Source organism: Procambarus clarkii, chromosome 64, assembly GCF_040958095.1.
Source record: "Procambarus clarkii isolate CNS0578487 chromosome 64, FALCON_Pclarkii_2.0, whole genome shotgun sequence".
NCBI classification, from domain to species: Eukaryota; Metazoa; Arthropoda; class Malacostraca; order Decapoda; family Cambaridae; genus Procambarus; species Procambarus clarkii.
Genome location: NC_091213.1, coordinates 903,761 through 931,453, shown reverse-complemented (window position 1 = coordinate 931,453; position 27,693 = coordinate 903,761). Strand labels below are relative to the sequence as shown.

The window sequence follows — 27,693 nt, the reverse complement described above, 5'->3', positions numbered from 1 at the left end:
AGGCAGAACGCACCCCCGGAGGCAAGTCCGGACCACCTCCAAAAGAGCATCACCCAACACATCCCAAAAGGCAACAGAAAACTCGACAGGAAGACCATCCGAGCCCGGCACCTTCCCGGAACGAAACGACCTCACCACATCGAAAAGCTCCCCCAACGAAACATCCTTCTCCAAACCAACACAATCAGCAGCAGATAACCCCGGAGCACAACCACCCAAAAAACCTTCCGCAATCGCGTCGTCCCCTACCACCTCCCCATAGAGCGCAACCAACTCCTGCCGCACATAATGCAACACACCACCGGTGTCCGAAACAACGGACCCATCCGGCAGTTGCAGAGCCGTAAAAAGAACACCGTCCCGCGCAGCCTTCACCTTCCCTAAAAGATAAGGAGAGAACCGTTCCCCGTCAACACGTTCACTCACACGAGCACGCACACGAACACCCTCGGCCCACTCATTCCGCAAACCACAAATACGCTCCTTACACTCCGCAATCTCCCCAAAACAGTCAATCCCAGCATTGTACCGCACATACAACCGCGAAAGCCTCGCCTGGAACAACCGCAGCAACCCAAACCTTCCAGCAGCCTCACGTTTGGCAGCCACCCGAAAAAACAACCGACATTGCTCCTTACACCACTCCCACCAATCTAAAACAGAAGGAAAATCACACCGCCGGGCGAGAACCCAGACCCACCAAACCCGAAACTGCCCACAAACCCTCGGAGAACGCAACAACCCACAATTCAGCTTCCACCACCCCGCGCCGACCCGTACCTGACTGGGCACACCAACCCGGACCACCACGAGACTATGGTCCGAGAAAGCAACCGGGACAGTGTGGAAAGCAAACACAGAACACCCCCCGCCAGTTACATACACTCGATCAATCCGCGAACGCGCCCCATGCGCAGCAAAAGTAAAGGACAACTCGCCCCCATAGAGCACAGCAGCATCCTTGAAACTGCAAGAACGCACCACCTCCAGCAGCGCACCAGAGACATTCTGCAGGCGGGCGCTACTACAGTCCCGTGCACTCGTCACACAGTTAAAATCACCACCAAAAACCATACTCCGCGTATTATGACGCAGGAAAGGGAGAAGCCCCACCCGAAAAAACTCCTCCCGTTCCCGACGGCGCGCCACCCCCGAGGGGGCGTACACCGTCAGGAACGGAAGAACGACCCCTAAAAACTCAACCCTCACAAACAAAACCCGCCCATCTTCATCCATCTCCGTGTGAAGCACGGAGAAGGAAGCCCTCCTAGAAAACAACATAAGCGTCCCCCCGAAGGACGTCCTCGGCGGGTTGAGCACAACATGAAAATGCGCACTTAAACACTGCTGCACAGACACCTCACGAACATTATGCTCCTGGATCAGAGCCACATCCACACGCTGCTCCGGCAGAACATCCAACAGGCCCAACTGGACCCCAAGATCATTTAAACCACGAACATTCAAAGACGCACAGACAACAGAGGGCGCCATCGGGAGAGCCTCAGGACACCCCCAACCCAGCGTGTCCTCCAGGGGACACAACCGCACCCGCAGCGGGAGCCACATCCACACCACCAGGCTCAACCCCCTGCCGCACCCTGGAAGACGACCGGCCAGGAACCGCCTTCAAAATCACAGGAGACACACCATGCGAAGAGGGCGCCCCAGGCGTCGAGGACACCATCCACAGTTTTTCCACTGCCTCCGCCGCCCCGAGCCCGACACCACGTTCAATGCCCCGCTCATCCCCAAATCCCGCTTCCGAAGGGGGAGGAGGAACCACTGGAGAAGCGGAGGGAGGAGCACCAGCCAAAGGCACACCACCCGAAGCCTCGATCCTCTTCCCAGGGGGGCCCCTGCTGTGCGACCGATCCCTCGGAGCGCGCTTTCGTCGAGGAACAGAAGAGCCCAATGCAACCACAGGAGGCACAGCACAAGCGACAGCAGGCGGCTGCGCCACGGCACCAGCATCAGGAACACCGCTAGGCTGGCCGTCAGGAGACACAGTATCAACACCGCCCCTGGCCTCGGGAAGCACACTGGCCACTGCACACGGGTCGCCCGCCGGCACCACACCACACACGTCGGATTCCAAGGAGACACTCGGGTCGCGATGTACCTCCGCCGCCACCAGCATAGGCGCACCCGAAGCAGGAGCCGCGAGAGCATCAGAGTCAACAGACAGAGCAGAGGACCCAGCAGCAGACGGAGAGGTAGGGACAGCTGGGGACGACGCCTCCAGAGGCACACCCACGGAGCCCGGGCCCACTGGGGGCGCCCCAGCCTCCGGCAGAAGTGGAAAATCATCCGCATGGAAAACCGATGGGTCCTCCGGGCGAGGGGCACAGCAAGCTGCAGCGAAATGGCCTACCTCACCACACCGGAAACAGGAGCGAGTCTGCCCCTGGTAAAACACACGCACATAAAACCCACACACAGCCACCCGAGAGGGAATAGCCCCAGAGAGCCGCATGCGCAAAGTACGGGCACCCATACGGAGCCCCTTCAGGCGCCCACTAAGCAGACAGGCATGACGCTGCCCCACCACCTCACCATACCGACGGAACGCGGCGGACAGCTCATCCTCAGGAAACTGCACCGGCGCACCATGAACGCTCACATACGTCAGGGGGCCCCACGGATCGGAGACCTCCACCGTCACAGCAGAACCTGGAAGTACATGCGTCCGTGTACCCCATCGACGCACAAACAGCTGATACACCTGCGCCGAGGAGAACGTCACCGCCACCCGAGTAGGGGAAAGTTTCTCAACACCGTAGAGATCTTGGTACTCCACACGCATGACGTCCATAAGGGCAGCCTCCACCAAGGGCCAGTCAACGGGGGCTGAGAAATCAAGCCGGGCGGTGTCGACCCGGCGAACACGGCCACCACTAGTCGACGCCATGACACCCGCCAGGCCCCGGCCAATGGCCGCACCACACCGTCAACAAGACGACCACCACGCAGCAGTTACAGGTCAATACTGACAGCCCGGGCCGAACGTCAGCGCCCTCCGGTAGCAGAGCGGCGAAACACCTTGGTGAAATAGTAGTGTGGTCAGACAATGAGACAGTAATGCAGTGGGTAAAAAACGACGACAACAAAACTCCCTATGTCAGCAATCGAGTAAGGGAAATTCGAGAATTGTCTGCTGGTTATAAATTAAGACATGTCCCAACCAAGGACAATCCAGCTGACTATTTATCCAGAGGTTTGACTTTAAAGCAATTAGTTAAAACCGAGATGTGGTTTAATGGCTAGTTAGTGGTCAGTGGCCCCAACAGAAGCCGCAAGTCATTGTGACCAATATCGCTACCCCTGTTGTGGATCCAGAACCCCCTCGAACTTTAGCTATCAATCCTCATCGTTACTCCAATTTAAGTAAATTACTAACAGTTACAGAAATGGTATTTGATTTCATCAACAAGATGGGGATCAAGTATCGATTTCCTAGTTCCATCAAATATTGGGTCAAACAAGCTCAACAAGAGACTTATGGGAAGGAATATGAACATCTCCCAGAAAGGTTGAGTAAGTCTCTGGGCATCTGGCTTGAGTCAGACAACTATAACATATTGAGATGCGGCGGACGTCTGCTTCACGCAGAAATAAATTTAGATACGAAGAATCCTATACTTCTTCCACGTCACCACATCATTACTAAACTCATAGTTTTACATTACCATGAGCATAATACATTGCATGGTGGAGTATTAGATACTCTTACTGAAATCAGATAACGTTTTTGGCTTCTCCAAGGTCGCCAAACTGTCAAATCTTTAATCAAGTCTTGTGTAATCTGCAAGAGATATGATGGTCGAGTGTGTCCTTATCCAAGTCCACCGCTCCTACCTAACCCTCAAACCGCTAGGGGGCCCAAATGGAATTCACACCCACAGGCGCAGCAAAAAAAAAAAAAAATCCAAAAAATTCTTTCGTCTTATAGAAGTGTTCATTTTTGTTCCCTGATCACGGAAAAAATAACAAAAAAATCGTAGGTGGCATATTTTAGCCACAATAGGGTAGGGAAGTGTGGCAAAAAAGGGGCGTTGGCAGAGCCTTCGCCAGATGAGGTCTACTCCGCCCGAGCTGTCAGACGGCAGTTGCCACAAATATATTATTACCAAATTATTTCAATGTCTCTGATTGATTTTTTCTTAGTTTTTTTGCAGTAATATTATTCCATACAGTGAATTGTGGTATATTTATATTATAAAATGTGTGAACCATCGCTGTACTCAAAATTATGGTGTGCATATTAGTGATTCAATTATTATGTTCATAAAACAATAAACAAATAGTTTTGCTGTTGTTACACTATATACACAGGTTATATATAAGTATCTGCATGTTTTGTACACCATAACGAACTACTAAGTTGGTCTTGTGAGTCAAAAAGCAACGAGGAGTGACTGCCACACACCAGCCAGCCACTCACTGCCACTCCCTCCCTCAACACCACCTCACTCACCCTCATTCACCTCCCACAATACTGTTTCTGTATTTATTCACTATACACAAACGTTATATATACGTATTTACTGTTTTGTTCACCATAACTGTACATCTAAGCTTGTATGGTGAGTAAAGGCACAAAGACGTAGCTACTCACACAGTCAGCTGATCGGCGGCCGCCCTCAAGGCCAGACGCATTAATATTTGTCCTCCAACAATATTGTTTGTGGTGTTATTACGCTATATACACACATTATATATAAGTATCTACCTGTTTTATTCACCATACCTGTACAAATACGCTGGTATGGTGCCCAAAGACCATAGTGGCCATCAGTAAACAACATGCCAAGTCCCTCACCAAAGTGGCGGCTCCCAACCTACTCCTCTCGCTGTTATCTCACACTATACACTCGTTATATATAAGTATCTACATTTGTGTTCACCATAGCGAACCACTAAGCTGGTATGGTGAGTGCAGTCAATAAATGGTGGCCACACACAGTCAGAAAACGACACCACAACCCTCCCTCCACAGCCTTACTCCTCCCTCCACGGAGCACAGCGCTAAATATCACCACAATCCTGCTATTATCAGAATCCTGGTCAGTTTTATCACAGTCAGGGGGCTTCAGTAATACTATCACTGCTAAATAATAGCAGTATCATTTATATTATGGTATTTGTAGGTGATGCTGTGGTCACAAGCTGAACAGCGGTGCTGTGAGCTCGTGCTGGGTGCGCCAGCCTTGGTGGCTTGCTCAATACTCACGCTGTAACACCGAAGAATGTTGGCCTGGAATTTTTTCTAGGTGGCATCTGGCAACTATCGGTCGTGGCTGTACTATAGCTGCCCCTATCCCAGGTGGGGCGTTTAAATTATAGCGCTAGACACGAAATCATATATAAATGATGTGCGCGGTTTCGGTTTTGTCACTGATATCATTTATATATGATATGTGCGGTTTGAGGGCTAAGGAGCGAGTCGTTCACCTTCGTCTCTTTGAAACCACAGGTGTCGACTATACAGGAGCACTAATTTTAACAGGCACACCGGACAAGATTCCAGTGAAAGCCTACATTTGCCTTTTCACGTGTGCTACCACACGCGGAGTACATTTAGAAGTCACTTCTGACATGAGTGCAGAAGCCTTTCTGCAAGGCTTTCGCAGATTTGCTGCACGAAGATCTTGCCCAAAATTAATGATCTCAGATAATGGATCTAACTTCGTGGCAGGAGAAGCTTGCTTACAAGAAATATGGAACCATCCAGAAGTACACTCTGTGCTCAAACAGAGACAATGCTATTGGAAATTTATTCCTCCAAGAGCACCATGGCACGGCGGTTTTTACGAAAGAATGGTGGGAACTGTTAAGAAATGCCCAAGAAAAACCTCACACCGGCAGAAAATTAATCTCACCGAGTTACAGACCCTTGTCGTGGAAATTGAAGCACGAGTCAACAACAGACCTCTAACCTACTTAACAGAAGATTTCTCCCAAAGAGAACCCCTAAGCCCCTCTCATTTGATTCATGGTGGTCTTCTGAGCCCTCTAATATCTCTAGGAGACGAGGATCCAGCTGACCCTTCGTGTGTCAAAGCAAGTGACTTGGTGGAGAGTTATAGACGCCTTTCAAGAGTAATAGAGAAATGGAATGAGGTCTTGACACGTGAATATTTAACTGCTTTAAGGGAATATCATTATGGAGCTGCAAGCCCATACAATAAAGTTCAACTTAAACCAGGTGATCTTGTCCTAGTAGACAGTGATGGACCCAGGTCAGATTGACCTATAGGTAAAATTGCTGACATCCATCCTGACCGCCATGGTGTATTACGAATTGTTAAAGTTCAGTGTCGAGACACTACTACCTTGAAAACACTAGAAAAATTAGTACCTTTAGAGTTAGCAGAACACGAGTGTTCTACAGATATACCTGTAACCCAAGTTTCAGAGAACAATGATTCTACTCAACCGAACACAAGACTATCAAGAGTCGCTGCTCAGAACTGCAAACAGAAACTTAAACAATATTTTGATTCTACTCAAGAGTAGATAACTTGTCATTTAAACTTGAGGTGACCACGCTGATGCAGTGATGAGTTGATAGTCCAATAATTAGTTACGAGTCATAGTGACCCTGGACAGTAGCCTCACTGTGTTGATGAGGTCTCCTTAATCTTAAATGAACCAATTATTCATAATTTATTTTTGTTAATATCCTTCTGTTTCTTACAAAGGAATTATTCAATAATTGTCAATGTTTATTTACGTCCCCATGTTGACTTAGAGTCATCTACCACAGATACGGGACATTCGTTAGGTGCGTACTAACCTACTAACCCATGAATATAACTTCAGGATAGAGAAACAGGCGTACGTTAGTACTAATACCTGAACTACGACTCGAGTTTTCTCTCCCCGGAGTTATGTTGGAAATAACCAATAGTTTTATACATCTTTGTATTTTATGCAACCTTTGTATTAACCACAAGTAGTTACTAAAATTACTAACTTGTAGATTTAATCATTATAATGATTTATTTAAAACATATTGCCAGATTCTTCCTAGTCAGAGTGACGGCACGAGAGAACGAGAGACGACGACGCAGACGCCATTGTCAGCGTGTAGCAGAGCTACGTTTTGATCCCATTTATTTCGCTCCCACGACCAGTAGAGCGGTGCCACGTTAGCTGTGTCCCCGACTAGCATATGAGCAATTCCAAAGTCAACGCCTTTCAAGTAGCAGCTGGAGGACGAAGAATTGCTCAAGTCTCCACATCAACGGACACGGGGTTCGGCAGCTAGGTTTACCTTTTTGTTATTATGTGGGCCACAATTAACATTTAGGCTAGTTGTCGTTAGGCCGTAGAACAAAAAAATAAATCCTGTACGTGTCTTGAGTAATTTTACAATCTGAATAGATGATTATTTTTATTATTTCTCTATAGACGAAATTTACAGTGCTTGAATATAAATTGCACAGATATTGGCTGAAATTTCCTAGTTATCCTCATGATTAAGGATTTATTTGTAGTTACTTATTATGTAGAAGATTTCTACAATGTAATTGCCTTTCAGTACCAAGGCGACGCCAACCGAGGTGCTAGGCTTCCCACCGTTCCGTGCAACAATTTACCCTATGCAACACGTCGTCGGTGGAGCGTAGCAACTGATTACACCTCACTAGATTTACAGTCCCTTTTTTATCTGTAGCAAGAACTCTGTAGTTACAGTAGTGATCTCTCAAAGAGATCAATTACACTAACCCATTGATTTACTGATGCTGTTCAACATTTCAGTAGTATATTGTGGAGCAGTTACCTCCAATTAATATTATATAATCAACTTCATTTACTTTCATATTTTATTTACTCTGGTGAAGAACCAGCACCAGAATAATGCTAGGGACGTATTAATCTTTTAGCATGTAACCCCCAATTTTGTGTAAGTTAATATGACTCCATTTATATCAGAAATACAGTTTCACTAAGATCCATAGGACACTAGTTCTTGGGATCAGTTTTTCCATTGATTTATTTTGTTTTTCACTTTTTCTCAAAAATTGGTGGTTCTTCATAGCTATCGAAGTATATATTTAATTATTAGTTATTGGAGTCAGGTTTTCCCCACAGATGGCCCTGTTTTTCAAAAAAAGCATGTTTTTTCTTGTGCACAGGTGAGGCACGTATATAGTAAATATATAAAAACATTCGCCTATTCAAATGCAATGTTGTGCCAAAATTTCAGAGCAATCGATAAAGAGGTTTCGAAGTTTTTCCTCACATGAAAAACACAGTTTAAAAAAAAAACTGTGTTTTCGATATCACGAAAAAGTTTTTCGTGATATCGATACAGTATGTATATAAAAACCCGCTCGATGCAAATGGAACGTTGTGTGAAAATTTCAAAGTAATCGGTGAAATACTTTCGGAAATTAGCAATTTTGAACAAACGAACATTCCGATTTTTATTTATATAGATTTCTATAATAATAATATAAATAATTTTAATCTCTTTCTTCTACTGAGTCATGAAGGAATTTCCCTTAAAAAAAAATGTAGACAAATAAGATGCTGGATGAATCTTAGTGAGATTGGAGTCTTGTATTTAACGAAGTTGGAATTTAATAGTGTAAGCATGTTGCGAACTTTTTGAGTAGCAATGTTAAAATATTACGTTCTGTTAGTGTACAGCAAAGACCAACCTTTCCACTTACGGTTGTCCTCCGATACCTATCGGTCACAATGCAATTTGGTGACGAATACTTTTTAACTCGTTAGAAAGAATAAAAAAAGGTTTCTATTGGAAATTGCACATATAAAGTAGCTGAGTTCAGCCGGTGTCGGTACAGAGTGCAGGCACTCTCGTGCTGACACTAGCAGTCCCAGACACAGTCCCTCTCCTGGCTGGGAATGAACCACCACAGCCGGACTGGTACAACACCAGCATCTTGAAGCCGCGTGTCAACCTCAACAACCACAGGAGAGAGATTCATTGCCCGATTGCTCCGCCAGATGGAGATGGTTATGGTAGTGGAGTCGGGTCAGGGGTGTATTACCGAGAGCAGCATCGCTGTTATTATCTCTGTTAGCCATTCAGCAATTTGGTCTGCAGTCAAGTCGTCTCCGGCTGTGTCAGGGAAACCGTAGTTGTCCTCGATGTGTCTGCAGAACGCCTCCTTGTTAGGTTACGAGATTCAAGATCGACTCAATATCACTTACATACAAAGGTTTAGTTGGCTCAGTGTGGAAGCTAACTTCACTCTTAATGGTTACCTGGAGGTCTTCGTGACGCATATCAATCAGTAGCTCTGAAACCTGACCATCGCTCGAGGGACGAAGTTCTAGAGAGGTGACAGACCAAGGAGACCGATCCGTGGGGGAGTGCTCAACGTCTCGGACTGGATCCATGTTCTTGGAGGTGTCACCGACAGTTGGTAGTGCACTGCTGTCTTCACCGACAGATGGTAGTGCACTGCTGTCCTCACCGACAGATGGTAGTGCACTGCTGTCTTCACCGACAGATGGTAGTGCACTGCTGTCTTCACCGACAGATGGTAGTGCACTGCTGTCTTCACAGATAGATGGTAGTGCACTGCTGTCTTCACAGACATATGGTAGTGCACTGCTGTCTTCACCGACAGATGGTAGTGCACTGCTGTCTTCACAGACAGATGGTAGTGCACTGCTGTCCTCACCGACAGATGGTAGTGCACTGCTGTCTTCACCGACAGATGGTAGTGCACTGCTGTCCTCACCGACAGATGGTAATGCACTGCTGTCATCACCGACAGATGGTAGTGCACTGCTGTCTTCACAGACAGATGGTAGTGCACTGCTGTCTTCACAGACAGATGGTAGTGCACTGCTGTTTTCACAGACAGATGGTAGTGCACTGCTGTCTTCACAGACAGTTGGTAGTGCACTGCTGTCCTCACAGACAGATGGTAGTGCACTGCTGTCTTCACAGACAGATGGTAGTGCACTGCTGTCTTCACAGACAGATGGTAGTGCACTGCTGTCTTCACAGACAGATGGTAGTGCACTGCTGTCTTCACAGACAGTTGGTAGTGCACTGCTGTCCTCACCGACAGATGGTAGTGCACTGCTGTCTTCACAGACAGATGGTAGTGCACTGCTGTCCTCTCCGACAGATGGTAGTGCACTGCTGTCTTCACCGACAGATGGTAGTGCACTGCTGTCTTCACCGACAGATGGTAGTGCACTGCTGTCTTCACCGACAGATGGTAGTGCACTGCTGTCATCACCGACAGATGGTAGTGCACTGCTGTCATCACAGACAGATGGTAGTGCACTGCTGTCATCACAGACAGATGGTAGTGCACTGCTGTCTTCACAGACAGATGGTAGTGCACTGCTGTCATTCACCGACAGATGGTAGTGCACTGCTGTCTTCACCGACAGATGGTAGTGCACTGCTGTCTTCACCGACAGATGGTAGTGCACTGCTGTCCTTCACCGACAGATGGTAGTGCACTGCTGTCTTCACCGACAGATGGTAGTGCACTGCTGTCCTCACCGACAGATGGTAGTGCACTGCTGTCATTCACCGACAGATGGTAGTGCACTGCTGTCATCACCGACAGATGGTAGTGCACTGCTGTCATTCACCGACAGATGGTAGTGCACTGCTGTCTTCACCGACAGATGGTAGTGCACTGCTGTCTTCACAGACAGATGGTAGTGCACTGCTGTCTTCACAGACAGATGGTAGTGCACTGCTGTCATCACCGACAGATGGTAAGTGCACTGCTGTCATCACCGACAGATGGTAGTGCACTGCTGTCCTCACCGATAGATAGGTAGTGCACTGCTGTCATCACCGACAGATGGTAGTGCACTGCTGTCATCACCGACAGCTGGTAGACAGTCATCGTCCGGGTGGAACATGATCTTCCCGATAAGGACAAGGTCGACTAGCGCCAGTGTGAGACACATGAAGGCCTCGCGCCACACGTGGTAATGCGTCAGCTCCGGCAGCAGGCACCTGAGGTACTGCACGCGGCTACCCTGCAGCAGCAGCCGGTACAGGGTGCCGAAGACAGGCACCCTCGTCCCAGGGACTCGTGTCCAGGACACCGTCCCTCACCCGGCTAGGGAAAACCCCACCCCAGCAGGGGCATGGAGGACAGCAGGCTCCTGAAGCTGCCCTCCAGCGTCTGGAGCTGTCTGAGTTCGTCATCCACGCCCCACATGGACGGGTTCCAGGTAGATCGTTCCTGCTGGTGCCGACGAAGGCACTGGGCGTCAAGAGGCTGTGTCAGGGACCAGACAAAGGATCCCGAGCTTGGTGACGAGGCTGCGGTCCGCCAGGTGCCGCCTCAGGTCTTCCTCCACCACTATCAGGACGCCGCAGCACAGCTCCAGGATCAACCACAACGCCAGCCACATTGATAGTGTTAATGGAACTTTCTGACAGTGTTTGGGGAAATTCATCATCTTCATCATCTTCATCATCATCTTATTGTACTTTTGTAAGAAACTTTTTGATGTCTATTTGTGATTGCCTGATGACGTACTCTACAACACTGTAAAAAGAGATGTACTCACCTAGTTGTGTGTGTGTGTGTGTGCGTGTGTACTCACCTATGTGTGTGTGCGTGTGTACTCACCTATTTGTGTGTGCGTGTGTACTCACCTATTCACCTAGTTGTCACCTAGTTGCAATGGCACTACGGGCTCGCCATAGCCCGTGCTACTTGGAAATTTGTTCCAGGTAGCGAATCTCTAACAACAACAACAACAACATCTAGTTGTGTTTGCGGGGGTTGAGCTTTGCTCTTTCGGTCCGCCTCCCAACTGTCAATCAACTGTTTACTAACTACTTTTTTTTTCCACACCACACACACACACACACCAGGAAGCAGCCCGTGACAGCTGACTAACTCCCAGGTACCTAATTACTGCTAGGTAACAGGGGCATTCAGGGTGAAAGAAACTTTGCCCATTTGTTTCTGCCTCATGCGGGAATCGAACCCTCGCCACAGAATTACGAGTCCTGCGCGCTATCAACAAGGCTACGAGGGCCCTAGATGTGAGACCTATGTGTGTGTGTACTCACCAATTTGTGTGGTTGTGTGTCTGTACTGACCTATTTGTGGGTGTGTGTGCGTGTGAGTGTGTATTTACTATTTTGCATTTACTCTTTTGTGCCTGCAGATTCGAGCTATTAACTCCTGGACCCCGCCTTTCAAACCAATCTGTTTTCCTCTATTATGACTACTAAATATTTTCTACCACATAGTCATAGACACACACGGATCCCCTGGAAGCAGTCCGTATTAGCTGTCCAACTCCCTGTTACCTATTTACTGCTAGGTGAACAGGTGCATCAGGGTGAAACAAATTATTTCTATTTGTTTCTAACTCTTCCGGGAATCGAACCTGGGCCCTTAGAAATACGACACCAGCGCAATATCCACTAACCCGCGAAGCCTCTGTATGTGTGTGTGAGTGTGTACTCACCTATTTGAGCTTGCGGAGGTTGAGCTTTGGCTCTTTCAACTGTCAATCAACTGGTGTACAGATTCCTGAGCCTATTGGGCTCTATCATCTCTACATTTGAAACTGTGTATGGAGTCAACCTCCACCACATCACTGCCTAATGCATTCCATCTGTTAACTACTCTGACACTGAAAAAGTTCTTTCTAACGTCCCTGTGGCTCATGTGGGTACTCAGTTTCCACCTGTGTCCCCTTGTTTGTGTACCACCAATGTTTAATAGTTTATCTTTGTCTATCCGGTCGATTCCCCTGAGGATTTTGTAGGTTGTGATCATGTCTCCCCGTACTCTTCTGTCTTCCAGTGTCGTAAAGTGCATTTCCCGCAGCCTTTCCTCGTAACTCATGCCTCTTAGTTTTGGGACTATATTTGTGAGTGTGTGTGTGTGTGTGTGTGTGTGTGTGTGTGTGTGTGTGTGTGTGTGTGTGTGTGTGTGTGTGTGTGTGTGTGTGTGTGTGTGTGTGTGTGTGTGTGTGTGTTTGTGTGTATTCACCTAGTTGTGCTTGCGGGGGTTGAGCTCTGGCTCTTTGGTCCCGTGTGTGTGAGTGTGAGTGTGTGTGTGCGTGTGTGTATGTATGTGTGTGTGTAATTACCTAAGTGTAATTACCTAAGTGTAGTTACAGGATGAGAGCTACGCTCGTGGTGTCCCGTCTTCCCAGCACTCTTTGTCATATAATGCTTTGAAACTACTGACAGTCTTGGCCTCCACCACCTTCTCACCTAACTTGTTCCAACCGTCTACCACTCTGTTTGCGAAAGTGAATTTTCTTATATTTCTTCGGCATCTGTGTTTAGCTAGTTTATATCTATGACTTCTTGTTCTTAAAGTTCCAGGTCTCAGGAAATCTTCCCTATCGATTTTATCAATTCCTGTTATTATTTTGTATGTAGTGATCATATCACCTCTTTTTCTTCTGTCTTCCAGTTTTGGCATATTTAATGCCTCTAACCTTTCTTCGTAGCTCTTGCCCTTCAGTTCTGGGAGCCACTTAGTAGCATGTCTTTGCACCTTTTCCAGTTTGTTGATGTGCTTCTTAAGATATGGGCACCACACAACCGCTGCATATTCTAGCATTGGCCTAACAAAAGTCGTGAACAATTTCTTTAGTATATCGCCATCCATGTATTTAAAAGCAATTCTGAAGTTAGAAAGTGTGGCATAGGCTCCTCTCACAATATTCTTTATGTGGTCCTCAGGTGATAGTTTTCTATCTAGAACCACCCCTAGATCTCTTTCTTTATCAGAATTCTTTAAAGATTTCTCCCATAATATATAGGTTGTGTGGGGTCTATGTTCTCCTATTCCACATTCCATAACATGGCATTTATTAACATTAAATTCCATTTGCCAAGTGGTGCTCCATATACTTATTTTGTCCAGGTCATCTTGAAGGGCATGACAATCATCTAAGTTTCTTATCCTTCCTATTATCTTAGCATCAGCAGCAAACATGTTCATATAATTCTGTATACCAACTGGTAGATCATTTATGTAGACAATAAACATCACTGGTGCAAGAACTGAATCCTGTGGTACTCCATTTCTGACATTTCTCCAGTCCGATACATTGCCTCTGATCACTGCCCTCATTTTTCTATCAGTCAGAAAATTTTTCATCCATGTTAGAAGCGTACCTGTCACCCCTCCAATATTTTCCAGTTTCCAGAACAACCTCTTATGTGGAACTCTGTCAAAAGCCTTTTTTAGGTCCAGATAGATGCAGTCAACCCAACCATCTCTTTCCTGTAATATCTCTGTTGCTCGATCATAGAAACTGAGTAAATTCGATACACACGATCTTCCAGATCGAAAACTATACTGTCTGTCTGATATTATATCATTTCTCTCCAGGTGTTCTACCCATTTAGTTTTAATTATTTTTTCCAATATTTTGACTATTACACTTGTCAATGATACCGGTCTATAATTAAGGGGGTCTTCCCTGCTTCCACTTTTGTAGATTGGAACTATGTTAGCTTTTTTCCACACATCAGCTACAACTCCTGTAAACAGGGATGCCTGAAAAATCAGTTGAAGAGGAATGCTGAGCTCAGGTGCACATTCTCTCAGAACCCATGGTGAAACTCCATCTGGACCAACTGCTGTGTTCTTATTTAGCTCCTTGAGCATTTTTTCCACTTCGTCTCTAGACACCTCTATGTGCTCTATGTTGTTCTCTGGAATTCTTATTGTATCTGGTTCCCTGAAGATTTCATTTTGTACAAACACACTTTGGAACTTTTCGTTTAATGTTTCACACATTTCCTTTTCATTTTCCGTGAATCTATTTCCCATTTTCAACCTCTGTATATCATCCTTTACCTGCAATTTGTTGTTTATGAATTTATAGAATAGACCTGGTTCTGTTTTACATTTGTCTGCAATCCCTTTTTCAAACTTTCTTTCTGCCTCTCTCCTCACTGCCGTGTAGTTGTTTCTCGCATCTTTGTATCGCTGGTATGTTTGGGGGTTCGGCCTCTTCCTGTATTGATTCCATTTTTGTGTCTTTTGGTCTCTGGCCCTCTCGCACTTTCTGTTGAACCAATCCTGTTTCCTAGTTCTGCTTCTCTGTTTTGGTATAAATTTTTTGTGCCTTTATCATATATTTCACAAAACTTGACATACATCTCATTCACTTCCTTGCCTAGCAACAAATCTGTCCAATTATACCCACTAAAAAAATTTCTAAGGTTGCCATAATGTCCTCTCCTAAAGTCAGGTTTTTCAATTGCATCAACCTTCATATTTTCTTCAAGATTATAACGCATTGCATACTTTATTCCCAAAAAGACATGGTCACTTTTACCCAAGGGAGGAAGGTACTGAATGTCAAATATTTCTTCCTCCTTCCTGGTAAATATCAAATCTAGCATGGAGGGAACGTCCCCTTCCCTCATCCTCGTAGCTTGTTTAACATGTTGATGCAAAAATGTTTCCAGGATGAGGTCTACAAATTTACAGGTCCAGAAATCTTCTGTTTTAGCTTCATATGCTTCCCAGTCTATGGCTTTCAAGTTGAAGTCTTGTGTGTGTGTGTGTGTGTGTGTGTGTGTGTGTGTGTGTGTGTGTGTGTGTGTGTGTACTCACCTAATTGTGCTTGCGGGGGTTGAGCTCTGGCTCTTTGGTCCCGCCTCTCAACCGTCAATCAACTGGTGTACAGATTCCTGAGCCTACTGGGCTCTATCATATCTACATTTGAAACTGTGTATGGAGTCAGCCTCCACCACATCACTTCCTAGTGCATTCCATTTACTAACTACTCTGACACTGAAAAAGTTCTTTCTAATGTCTCTGTGGCTCATTTGGGCACTCAGTTTCCACCTGTGTCCCCTTGTGCGTGTGCCCCTTGTGTTAAATAGCCTGTCTTTATCTACCCTATCAATTCCCTTCAGAATCTTGAATGTGGTGATCGTGTCCCCCCTAACTCTTCTGTCTTCCAGCGAAGTGAGGTTCCGTAGTCTCTCCTCGCAGCTCATACCTCTCAGCTCGGGTACTAGTCTGGTGGCAAACCTTTGAACCTTTTCCAGTTTAGTCTTATCCTTGACTAGATATGGACTCCATGCTGGTGCCGCATACTCCAGGATTGGCCTGACATATGTGGTATACAAAGTTCTGAATGATTCTTTACACAAGTTTCTGAATACCGTTCGTATGTTGGCCAGCCTGGCATATGCCGCTGATGTTATCCTCTTGATATGTGCGACAGGAGACAGGTCTGGCGTGATATCAATCCCCAAGTCTTTTTCTTTCTCTGACTCCTGAAGAATTTCCTCTCCCAGATGATACCTTGTATCTGGCCTCCTGCTCCCTACACCTATCTTCATTACATTACATTTGGTTGGGTTAAACTCTAACAACCATTTGTTCAACCATTCCTTCAGCTTGTCTAGGTCTTCTTGAAGCCTCAAATAGTCCTCTTCTGTCTTAATCCTTCTCATAATTTTGGCATCGTCCGCAAACATTGAGAGAAATGAATCGATACCCTCCGTGAGATCATTTACATATATCAGAAACAAGATAGGACCGAGTACAGAGCCCTGTGGGACTCCACTGGTTGGCAGTGTTACATATTTTATAGCTATTTTCATAGGGGTGAATTTGTTCCAAATATTAGCTTATAACTGAAAGCTTAATAATCAGTCCCAAAGCAAAGACCCAATATGTTTGAGTCTCCATTGATGTTGTATGATCTTGAAGAGGGGCAACAAAGGCACCTGGGCGTAGGATATATATATAAGATAGTAATCAAACTTTCCAGTATGTTTATGCGTGTGTGCAAGTGTTCAGATATTTTACATTGAATGTTCTTTGGTGCTGTATAAACAATAGCTTAATTTTCTTATATTAATCTGTACATATACATAAATATATGCTTTTCTTTTAAGATTTATACAAGGAAATTTTAAATGTATCTGTATGGATTCAAGTGCAGTAGTTTAATTTTATTGGTTGAATTCACTCTTAATGGTGTGTAATTTTGTACTTGTGACAAGTTGGTTGATGCCGCTCAGCCACCAACAAAGTAACTTCCTCTCAAACAAGGAGCATCACTAGAGTACTTGGTTTTGTATGTGTTTGGTACTTACCTGTTCACTGTCTTCAATGTCATCAGCAGCAGCAAACATTGTGAACCTCCACAAACCATTATTGCTCCCAAACATGGCTGAAATGTATAGATTACAGTACATTTGTTAATTTAAATATTGCTATTCTTTGGTCATTTGTTATAATGGCAAAATTAAGAACATTCTACACACACACACGCGCGCAAAACACAAAATAACATACAGAACACAAAACAAACACACACACACACACAAACCACATTAAAGATGCCTTTTTCAGTGTACTGCGCTTTTTCCAAGTCCCAGTCTGAAGTCCCTCAAGTTTTTATCTGTGATAGTCAGGGGTCATTGTTGAGTAGTATTTTTTTAACAAAGGTTTTCAAATGATAAATAGTTGGTTTGTTAGGATGTTTATGGAGAGTCAATCATGAATATCAATAAAATGATGTTTTGTGTAACGTGTGTTTTCTTTCTGACACAACTACGGTTGGTTAATAATTTACTTAGTAGTGTAGCGCAGTGCCAATTCATTTTGGCCGATTGCTATTTGACCTAATCAATTTATATGGTATAATACATTCCCGGACTTTACTAAGGTGGTTTTTAAATGCGGTATAATTTGTCGACAAAGATAATCCCAGACATTATAAACTAGGGGCCAGGATTCACCAAGCATTTACGAAACCTGTTCATCTTTCATAGTAGCTTTGTTTTCATTTATTAAACGGTTTTGAGTTGTGAAGCACAATTAAATGAGGCTGTTTATAACAATAATAACCTTCGGTTGTGAAGTTTTGGAGCTCGTAAACTGTTTTCATATTTATAAGCAAAGCCACAATGATTGAAGAAAGATATACAGGTTTTGTACATCTTCATATGAGGAGATTAAAAATGCAAAATTTAAGCTCTTTAGATAACGAGTAAAGGGTGACACAATTGAAGAATATGAACGGATACATTAGTGAAAAAGAAGATATATAAAAAAGGTTTAAAATTAATAAGCACATAATAGAACATGAAATGGTGGATAGAAATTGGGTAAGTTTAGATTCAGGAAAGCTGGGTAAATACTGGTTTGGAAATTGCTGGGTAACGTGATAGATGTGGGATTACTACGTTTGCTCCAAGTGTAGGTTAGACATGAATGAGTGGATATAAATGGGAGGTGCCTCGTATGGGCCAATAAGTCTTTTTACAGTTTCTTTTATTCTTATTTTATTAAATAATGGGGTTAGCTGCCAGTTGTAACAGAGGCTAGGGGGGGGGGGGCTACATTTCCTGATGGTTTTCCTTGTATTTTGGAATGGGTACTGGGTTTCGGTTTCGGCTTTTCGGGGCAACCGTTGTTGTTGTTCTAGAGTTAGCTACACAGGAGTAAAACCCCCGTGCAGCACGGGGTGTGGTGAACCCGTAGTCTCTATGCTGCCGGTTTCCCTGGTTGCAGCCCTGTTTGATTCATGATTTTAGACAACACAGCCTATCTTTTCGTCACGTGTATTATCTCCAGCGGGCTACAATTTTTGTTTTGCTTTCTTGACTTTTAATTCAGCCAGTATAGGTCTTTGTACAGTGTTGCTGTGGCTTGCTCTCTGCTCCAGTGTCAGCTTAAAATGGAATGTAGAACAATCACACTCTATCACTGTGGTTGTGTCTATCCAAGCCAATCCAACCTTCAACATTCCTTGTTGTCAGGGACAAGAAGCCTGTGTGTGTGTATATATATTTGAGGCTTATGACCTTTTAGGCCTTATTCGAGGCTTATATCCCCCCATATCGGACTACTGACCTTCCCTAGGATGCAACCACACAAAAATTACCTAACTCCTCGGGGTTCCTATTTACTACTAGGTGAATAGAGGCAGTAGGCGCAAGGAAACGTGGCCAGTTATATCAGTAGCGCACAGGAATCGAACATGGGATTCTCGATTACGAGACGAGAACGAAGCCAACTGAATTACAAGACCCTGAGTCAAGTCCAACAGGTCTTCATGGCGGGTCTTCCTCTCTTGTTGTCCTGCAGGACCTAGATTCACGAAGCTCCATGTATTTCTTCGTAAGTAGGTTTGCTACGAAGGTTCCTAAGTGCCGGCTAAGAACGCGACAAAGAGCGATTCAGAGAAGTAAACTTACGAAGATTTCTAAGTATAAACATCTTTATCATTGCTGTCAATCTGTCATATGTACTGTCAACCTGCTGTATGGTGTCTATTAATCTTGTTTAAATTACCAATCAAGCTGTCAATGTAATCAATCAGAGCTTTAATATACCAATGTGCTTTAATATACTTACTAATCTCTCTCATCTCATTTTTTTTCTTGCAATGTATTTGTTATCATTTTATTAATTCTGATAGAATTTACCTACTTAAAATTATCTGCTAGATTAAGGTGTGGTGATGTGGTGATCTCACAGATGTTAACAACTACAGACCTATATCAATCCTGCCTAACTTGTCAAAAATATTTGAAAAACTAATCTACAAGCAGCTTTACTCTTTCTAGCCAAACACAATACACTTAGCTCTTGTCAATATGGCTTCAGACCCAAAAAAAGCACTAACGATGCACTTATTAGTATGATTAACTTGATTCACGCAGCTCTTGATAAAAAGGAGTTCCCTGTTGGGTTATTTGCGGACCTGCGTAAGGCTTTTGACACTGTCAACCACCAAAACCTTCTTCTTAAATTACATCAATATAGAGTCAGAGGACACTCCCTGCAATACCTCAAATCTTATCTTACTGACAGGCTCCAGTAAGTTTCTGTGAATAATACAATTTCTCCCACCCTACCCATCAACATTGGTGTTCCTCAGAGCAGCATACTTGGCCCTCTCCTCTTTCTCATCTACATTAATGACCTTCCAAATGCCTCCCAACACCTCAAACCAATTCTATTTGTTGACGACACAACCTTCATTTACTCCAGTCCTGACCCCCTTGCTCTAAATGCCACAGTAAATACTGAGCTAAAGAAAGTCCATCTTTGGCTAACTGCCAACAAACTCACCCTTAACATTGACAAAACATTCTATATTCTGTTTGGCAATAAATCCTCTAATCAAATAAATCTCAAAATAAACAATACCCAAATTTGTAACAAATTAAATGGCAAATTCTTTGGCGTTCTCATCGACCACAAGCTGAATTTCCAGGGACACATTCTAAATATATCAAAAAAAGTTTCAAAAACTGTTGGCATTCTTTCTAAGATCAGTTATTATGTACCCCGCCCTGCCCTGGTGACTCTCTATTACTCCCTCATCTATCCATATCTCAACTATGGTATTTGTGCTTGGGGTTCTACTACCCAAAATCATTTACGTCCTCTAATTACTCAACACAAAGCTGCTATTAGGACAATATCCAACTCTAGCCCCAGACATCACTCGGTACCCCTACTCAAATCTCTGAATTTGTTAGATATTAAGTCACTGCACATTCTCTCATGTGTATTATACATATATAAAACGCTAAACTGTAATGCCAATCCTGACCTCAAAAGATTCATTGAAGGTTGTAACAGAACCCATGAGCACCACGCCAGAAATAAATACAGTTTTGATATTCCTAGAGTACGACTTAATCAAACTAGAAATGCTCTTCAAATCAAGGGACCCAGAATGTGGAATGACCTTCCCAACCATGTTAAAGACTGTTCCTCTCTCACCCAGTTTAAGATAAAAACGAAGCACTACCTAATAAATTCCCTGTAACCTACCTTACAAAACCTGCCAAAATCTGTTGTCAACCCATGTCTGTTTTTTTTTTTTCAAAACAACGCTGTTTGAATGTAATTGTCTGTAATAATTTGTAATTGTATTTGTGCTGCTTTTTCAGCCATGTTCCCCCCTCTTTTACCTCTATTTTTGTTTGTTCTCAACACATTTTATTCTTTATACCCATTAGTATTAAGCTTTATTCATTAATGTTTTTCCTGCCCGAAACGCTTTGCGTAATAGTGGCTTTAGGCATTGTATGTACTAGCTCTATCTATTAATCCAACAATCTTTGTAAAATCTCTTGTATGTATGTACCTTACCTAAATAAACATTTATTTTATTTATTTATTTATAAGAACCTGCCCGAAACGCTGCGCGTACTAGTGGCTTTACAAGTGTAAATACTGTACTATGCTATGTATTCTCACAAACCCAATGTACCTTCTTGTATATAAATAAATAAATAAATAAATAAATAAATAAATAAATAATAAATAAGTAGTTCACTTAGGTCTCGCTAGATGTCACTAGGCTTTTAGTTTGGCCAATCAGAGAGAATGCCTATCAGAGAGAAGGTAACATTTTTCATCTTACAGCTGTAGCCAATCACGACGCTGCCATATCGGAGCTTATCCGTGACCACTTTATTTATTTATTTTATTTATTTATTTATTTATATATATACAAGAAGGAACATTGGGTTTGTGAGAATACATTGGATAGTACAGTATTTACACTTGTAAAGCCACTAGTACGCGCAGCGTTTCGGGCAGACATATTTCTTGCGACATATTTACGTCGAATTTTCTTATAAAATTAGTATATTTCGAAGTAAAACAATGTTTTTTCAACTTGTACAGTCAGCACCGACATTGTAGTATTCAAATATGTTAAATTTTTTTTTACCTACGTAATTCTAAAAGATAGTGTATAGCTCCTTTTGTTGTTCCCAAGACTTGAGAAGGGATGGTATCTATTTACGTATTTATTTACCTAAATTTACCCAAGGGCCATTAACTATCTAGTGGCCTCGACGAGGACAAAAGGCCAGGGGCTTGTCCCGTCAATTGTCCTAATGATATTTTCTATCTGGATTTTGGCAGGTACGGCTTCAGCGGGTAGGCAGTTCCATGGGTTTTAACCATCTGGGTAAAGAAATATTTGTTTTCAGTCCTACTTGAGAGGACATACTCTCCAACACTATATATGTGATTGCCCTGTTATCAGTGACTTCATACCAAATGGTATGAGGCACTTTGAGCTCTGTAATTACTTCATACACTCAGGAATATTGGAAGATATTGTTGTGCTGCACACAGATTTTGCCAGTGGAGGCTAATAGATCAGTCTTAAGCATTTTGTTCTCTCCTAATTACATATATGACTTGCCATCCTGTGAGTTGAGGATGGTGGATGAGCTTGTATCTGTTTTTTTATCTACACTGTGTGGTCCTTTATACAGAATAGGGAAGCAGCACATTGCTGTGTGTACTTAAGCATGTTAAAAAAATACATTGTATGAGAGGAGTCTTGTAGAAACTAGTAAGAGTAGTTATAATATAATGTTTCCATGATTACCTCTTGTGAAAATTGTGAAGTTTGTGGGGAAACTCCAGGCAGCTATTCTCCTTTCTTAAATTGACTTTAATAAGATAAAGTTCTGTCTTATTTATTTTCTTAGTAAGTAAGAATTAATTGAGTGAACTGTATGTACTTGATTAAACTGCCTGAAATTATCTCACACACTATGGGGGGGGGGGACAATTGGTAGCTTAAATCACTTTGAGATGGCTCCTTCTTAAACTAACAATTGTTTACCCTTTATTATAATATTATATCATACCACATATGGTGGTCTAATCTACTCGTAATAATTACTAATTATGACTACTAATACTACTATAACAATGAGGGCTTAGCTCTTCCTGTAGTAGGGGCCTGCTAAGGCTATGTATATGTAGTATCAATCTGGGTGTGGCCCTATGCTTCTTTGTGCCACGTAATGGCGGCTGGTGGGAGGTCTACAAGGCTTGGCAAACTGCTAGTTATATTATGTGTATGGTCCAACTGTCTGCACAGCTTCTTGCTGCTCCTATCACAATTTACCTGTATGGGATGCAAGGAATTAATCAAAGTTCCCTAAACATATCTATTACAGGTATGACATGAAGTGTGAGGGCTGTAAAATGGAGTACACGTACATTGTGGTTGGGGTTTCCATACATATAACCGACTATCTTATAAATGAAAAAATGTGCACACTATAATTTCAAATATACAATACTTGATAAGCCGGATACTGGAGTGCTCTAGTTGAATTAGTGGTGTCGCTATGGTAGTTTCTTGGGACAGAGTAGGTCTATCCAATGTGACCAGTAATGCAACACACTAGCACTCTTTGTTTGTTATTGTTCTGTGAGTGGGAGCGTCAGTAAGTGACGCCCTGGGCTACCAATGCCCCTGAGAGCCTGGTTCTACTCCTCAAGTAATTTTACATTAACAAGGGAATCAAGCTACATTTTGGTGTTAATAATTATATTCAGTCTTGTTGATTACTTTTTTGTTAAATCTAGATACCAAGCTGTTGTATGAACAGTTTTAGAACATTGTAATATACGTGACATTGATGACGTCACGGAGTATCCCATTTTCTTTCCTGAAGGGAAAATGAAAAAGGGAATACTATGTTATGTGTGTGTGTGTATGTGTGTGTCGGATTCCGACATAATTCCGGGGGGGAAGAACACAGGTCGAAGTCCCGGTAAGGACTGCGATCACTTTATTCTTCTCCTTCAGAATTATAGTGCTGCTTTAATTTGAGTTTACATTGTTGTGCAGCAGTCCTTTGGGGACGTATGTCCCGTACTGGGGTATCGGGTGCTGGAAATCGTTGCACGTCTTCTTTCCTGGCCAGTTCTAAAGGAATTAATTTCTCTAAAGTTTTGAGAGTAGTGTTGCCTCGGCATTTTACTTTCACTATTCTCAAGATGCCCTGGCTGTCTGGATGAACAGAGACTATTTGACCTATAGACCACTCTGAGCATGGTCCATCACTATCCACCAGAACTATGTCACCAGGGTTCAAGTTAATTCTGTTATAGGGATTGTTTGCCCGGTAATGATACTCCCTCAGAGCTGTAAGGTATTCACGAGTCAATACATCATTCCACCGACTTATCACCCTTGAAAGATGTTTGAAACGTTGAACCAAATCACTCTCTTTGACATATGAAGGATCCTCTGGTTCCTCATCCGTAAGGGACACAAGTGTTTTGAGAGGTCTCCCATACATCAGATGAGCTGGACTTAATGGTTCACGCTGCAAAACATCATCAGAGAGGTAGGTAAGTGGTCGGTTATTAACTCGTGCTTCTATCTCTATGATTACTGTTTGAAGCTCCTGTAGGTCAATCTTTTGGCGGTGTAGGGTTTTCTGTAGGGAACGTTTCACCGTACCAATCATGCGTTCATAGAAGCCTCCGTGCCATGGTGCTCTGGGAGGTATGAATTTCCAATGGCACTGCCGTTGAGTTAGGGCCGTGCGTACTTTTGGGTGTGTCCAGATTTTCCTCAGACATGCATCTCCTGCCACTAAGTTGGACCCATTGTCTGAGATCATTAACTTAGGACAAGATCTACGTGAAGCAAACCTGCGGAAAGCCTGTAAGAATGCTTCGGTACTCATATCGGGACTCACTTCTAGATGGACTGCCCTTGTTGGGGCACAAGTTTATTTATTTATTTATTTATGCATATACAAGAATGTACATAAGGAATGTGAGGATACAAATATGGTAATTACAGTCTTGTAAAGCCACTAAACTGTAATGCCAATCCTGATCTCAAAAGCTTCATAGAAGGTTGTAACAGAACCCATGAGCACCACACCAGAAATAAATACAGTTTTGATATTCCTAGAGTACGACTTAACCAAACCAGAAATGCTCTACAAGTCAAGGGGCCCAGAATGTGGAATGACCTTCCCAACCATGTTAAAGACTGTACCTCTCTCAACAAGTTTAAGTTAAAAACGAAGCTATACCTAATAAATTCCCTGTAACCCACCTTTCCCCTCTGTTGTCAACCCATGTATGTTTTTTTGTTTTTCAAATCAACGCTGTTTTAATGTAATTTTCTGTAATAATTTGTAACTGTATTTGTGCTGTTTTTTCAACAATGTTCCCCCCTCTTTTACCTCTATTTTTATTTGTACTCAACGCATTTTTTTCTTTTTACCCATTAGTTTTAAGCTTTAGTCAGTAGTGTTTTTTCCTGCCCGAAACGCTTTGCGTAATAGTGGCTTTAGGCATTGTATGTACTAGCTCTATCTATAAAGCCAACAAACTTTGTAAAATCTCTTTATGTATGTACCTTTGCCTAAATAAAAATTATTATTATTATTATTATTATTACTAGCACGCGCAGCGTTTCGGGCAGGTCCTTAATCTAAGAAAATTTTAAGGAGGTAAATACTTGCAAAATTTATAGACAAAAAATGATAACAGATTACATGGAATGAAAAAAAAAAGATGAGAGAAAATTATAGGTACAGTATATTAAAGCACATAGGTAGCTATGATTGATTGCAATGACAGCTTAAAATGGTAGTTGACAACAAATTGGTAGGCACAATACAGCAGAAACAATATAAGATTGATTGCAATGACAGCTTGAATGGTAGTTGACAAAAATTGGTAGTCACAATACAGCATATGGCTAGCACATAAAAGAAGACAGCAATGAACACAATGATAAGATTGTTTGATATTACATAAAAATTAGGAGATTGGGTACCACTAGGTACAGAGCAAATTTAAAGCTCAGTGTAGGAAACTAAATAGATGAAGTTAGGTACTTTTTGGTTTTGCTTTTAAATAAGGCAAAAGTTTTACAGTTTTTCAATTCACTAGGGAGTGAGTTCCATAGACTAGGTCCCTTAATTTGCATAGAGTGTTTACACAGATTAAGTTTGACCCTGGGGATATCAAAGAGATATTTATTTCTGGTGTGGTGATAATGGGTCCTATTACATCTGTCCAGGGAGAGTTTCAGAGCATGGTTTGCATTTAAGAACAGGGTTTTGTAAATGTAGTTGACACAAGAGAATGTGTGGAGGGAGTTAATATTTAGCAAGTTTAGGGATTTAAACAAGGGAGCTGAGTGTTGTCTGAAAGCAGAGTTAGTTATTATTCTGATAGCAGATTTTTGCTGTGTGATAATGGGCTTAAGGTGGTTTGCAGTGGTAGACCCCATGCACAGATACCATAATTAAGATAGGGGTAGATTAGTGCATAATATAGTGAGAGGAGAGCAGAGTTAGGAACATAATATCTGATTTTGGAGAGTATACCAACTGTCTTAGAGACTTTCTTAGTCATGTGTTGAATGTGGGTGCTGAAGTTGAGTCTCTTGTCTAGGAATAGGCCAAGAAACTTGCCATCATTTTTATTACTGATGTTAATGTTGTCTATCTGTAGCTGAATTGCATTTGATGATTTGCTTCCAAATAAGATGTAGTAAGTCTTTTCGATGTTTAATGTTAGTTTGTTCGTTGACATCCATAAGTGGACTTTTTTTAATTCATTATTCACAACATTATTTAGTGTATGTGGGTTGAGGTTTGAGTAGATAAGGGTAGTATCGTCAGCAAACAATATAGGTTTGAGAATATTAGAGACATTAGGCAGATCGTTTATATATATAAGAAATAGAAGAGGTCCTAAGATGCTGCCCTGTGGCACTCCAACGGTAATTGGTAGAGTGGAAGAAGTTGTATCATTGATGGTTACATATTGGTGTCTGTCACTAAGATAGGATCGGATGTAGTCAAGGGCAAGGCCTCGGATTCCATAATGCTGGAGTTTAAGTAAGAGGTAGTTGTGATTAACAGTATCAAAGGCTTTTCTTAGGTCAATGAAGAGTCCAATCGGAAACTCATTTTTGTCAAGGGCTGAGCAGATAATGTCAAGGAGACTAATGATTGCATCATTGGTGCTCTTTTGGGACCGGAAGCCAAACTGGCAGGGGCTGAGTATGTCGAATTTTACGAGGTAGGAATAGAGCTGTTTGTAAATAATTTTTTCAAATATTTTTGATAGAATGGGTAGATTTGATATTGGTCTATAATTGTTTATGTCCGCCGGATTGCCTCCTTTATGGACTGGCGTTACTCTTGCTTTTTTGAGGATATCAGGGAAGGTGTGATACTCTATAGATTTGTTGAACAGTAGTGCTATGGGTGGGGCAAGGGCATGGGAGGCTCTCTTGTACACAATGGACGGAATTTCACTGGTGTTCCCTGCCTTGGTTTTTTGAGAATGTATGATGGACACAACATCTGCCGGGCTGATTGGTGAAAGGAGAAGAGAGTTTGGATAGCTGCCTGAGAGATATGTGTTAATATGTGTCTGAGTCTGTGGGATTTTACTGGCAAGATTAGCACCAACCGATGAAAAGAAACTATTAAATTCATTTGCCATTTCTAAGTCAGTTGACGGTATACCCCCATCCTTGTAGAGTTTTATTTGGTTATGTGAGTGTTGTTTAGTTCCTAGGATACTAGAGATAGTTTTCCAAGTGCTTTTCATGTTGCCTTTTGCTTCATTGAATCTATTCACATAATATGCAAGTTTTGCCTTTCTTATGATACTGGTAAGCATTGATGAGTACCTTTTAGCTACTTCCTTTGAAACTAGGCTAATCCTAACTTTCTTTTCATATTCATGTTTCTTGTTGATTGAGTTGAGAATGCTACTTGTGAGCCATGGATTGTTTAATCTTTTGTCAGTTACTTGCTTGGTAAGAAGGGGACAATGAATGTTGTAGAGGCTTAGAGTTTTGGAGATGAAGAGGTTAGCTAATGAATTTATATCATGGGTATTATTGAATTCAGAATCCCAGCTAATATTGTGAAGT

The 27,693-nt window shown here is 42.8% G+C and overlaps 2 protein-coding genes across 2 annotated transcripts; one reads left to right on the top strand and one right to left on the bottom strand.

Annotated features, from left to right (window-relative positions):
• The first annotated feature begins 5,418 nt into the window (after positions 1-5,418).
• Positions 5,419-6,252, top strand: LOC138354651 (uncharacterized). The gene has a single exon (XM_069309007.1). The coding sequence runs from the start codon at positions 5,419-5,421 to the stop codon at positions 6,250-6,252; it is 834 nt and encodes a 277-aa protein (XP_069165108.1).
• Positions 6,253-9,150: 2,898 nt separating this feature from the next.
• On the bottom strand, positions 9,151-17,116 carry LOC138354650 (aggrecan core protein-like). Its single transcript, XM_069309006.1, has 3 exons — positions 17,078-17,116; positions 10,781-10,998; positions 9,151-10,441 (listed from the first exon to the last, which is right to left on the bottom strand). The coding sequence occupies exons 1-3, from the start codon at positions 17,114-17,116 to the stop codon at positions 9,151-9,153; spliced, it is 1,548 nt and encodes a 515-aa protein (XP_069165107.1).
• Positions 17,117-27,693: the final 10,577 nt, after the last annotated feature.

What these genes read in the sequence shown, in the direction of transcription:
- LOC138354650 (XM_069309006.1), bottom strand. Translation starts at nt 17,116, where the DNA reads ATGTTTGCTGCTGCTGATGACATTGAAGACAGTGAACAG. An exon ending in ACATTGAAGACAGTGAACAG is followed by an intron (nt 10,999 to 17,077) that starts GTAAGTACCAAA and finishes CTGCTGCTGCAG; the next exon opens with GGTAGCCGCGTGCAGTACCT. An exon ending in AGTGCACTACCTATCTATCG is followed by an intron (nt 10,442 to 10,780) that starts GTGAGGACAGCA and finishes CTGTCGGTGAAG; the next exon opens with GACAGCAGTGCACTACCATC.
- LOC138354651 (XM_069309007.1), top strand. Translation starts at nt 5,419, where the DNA reads ATGTGCGGTTTGAGGGCTAAGGAGCGAGTCGTTCACCTTCGTCTCTTT.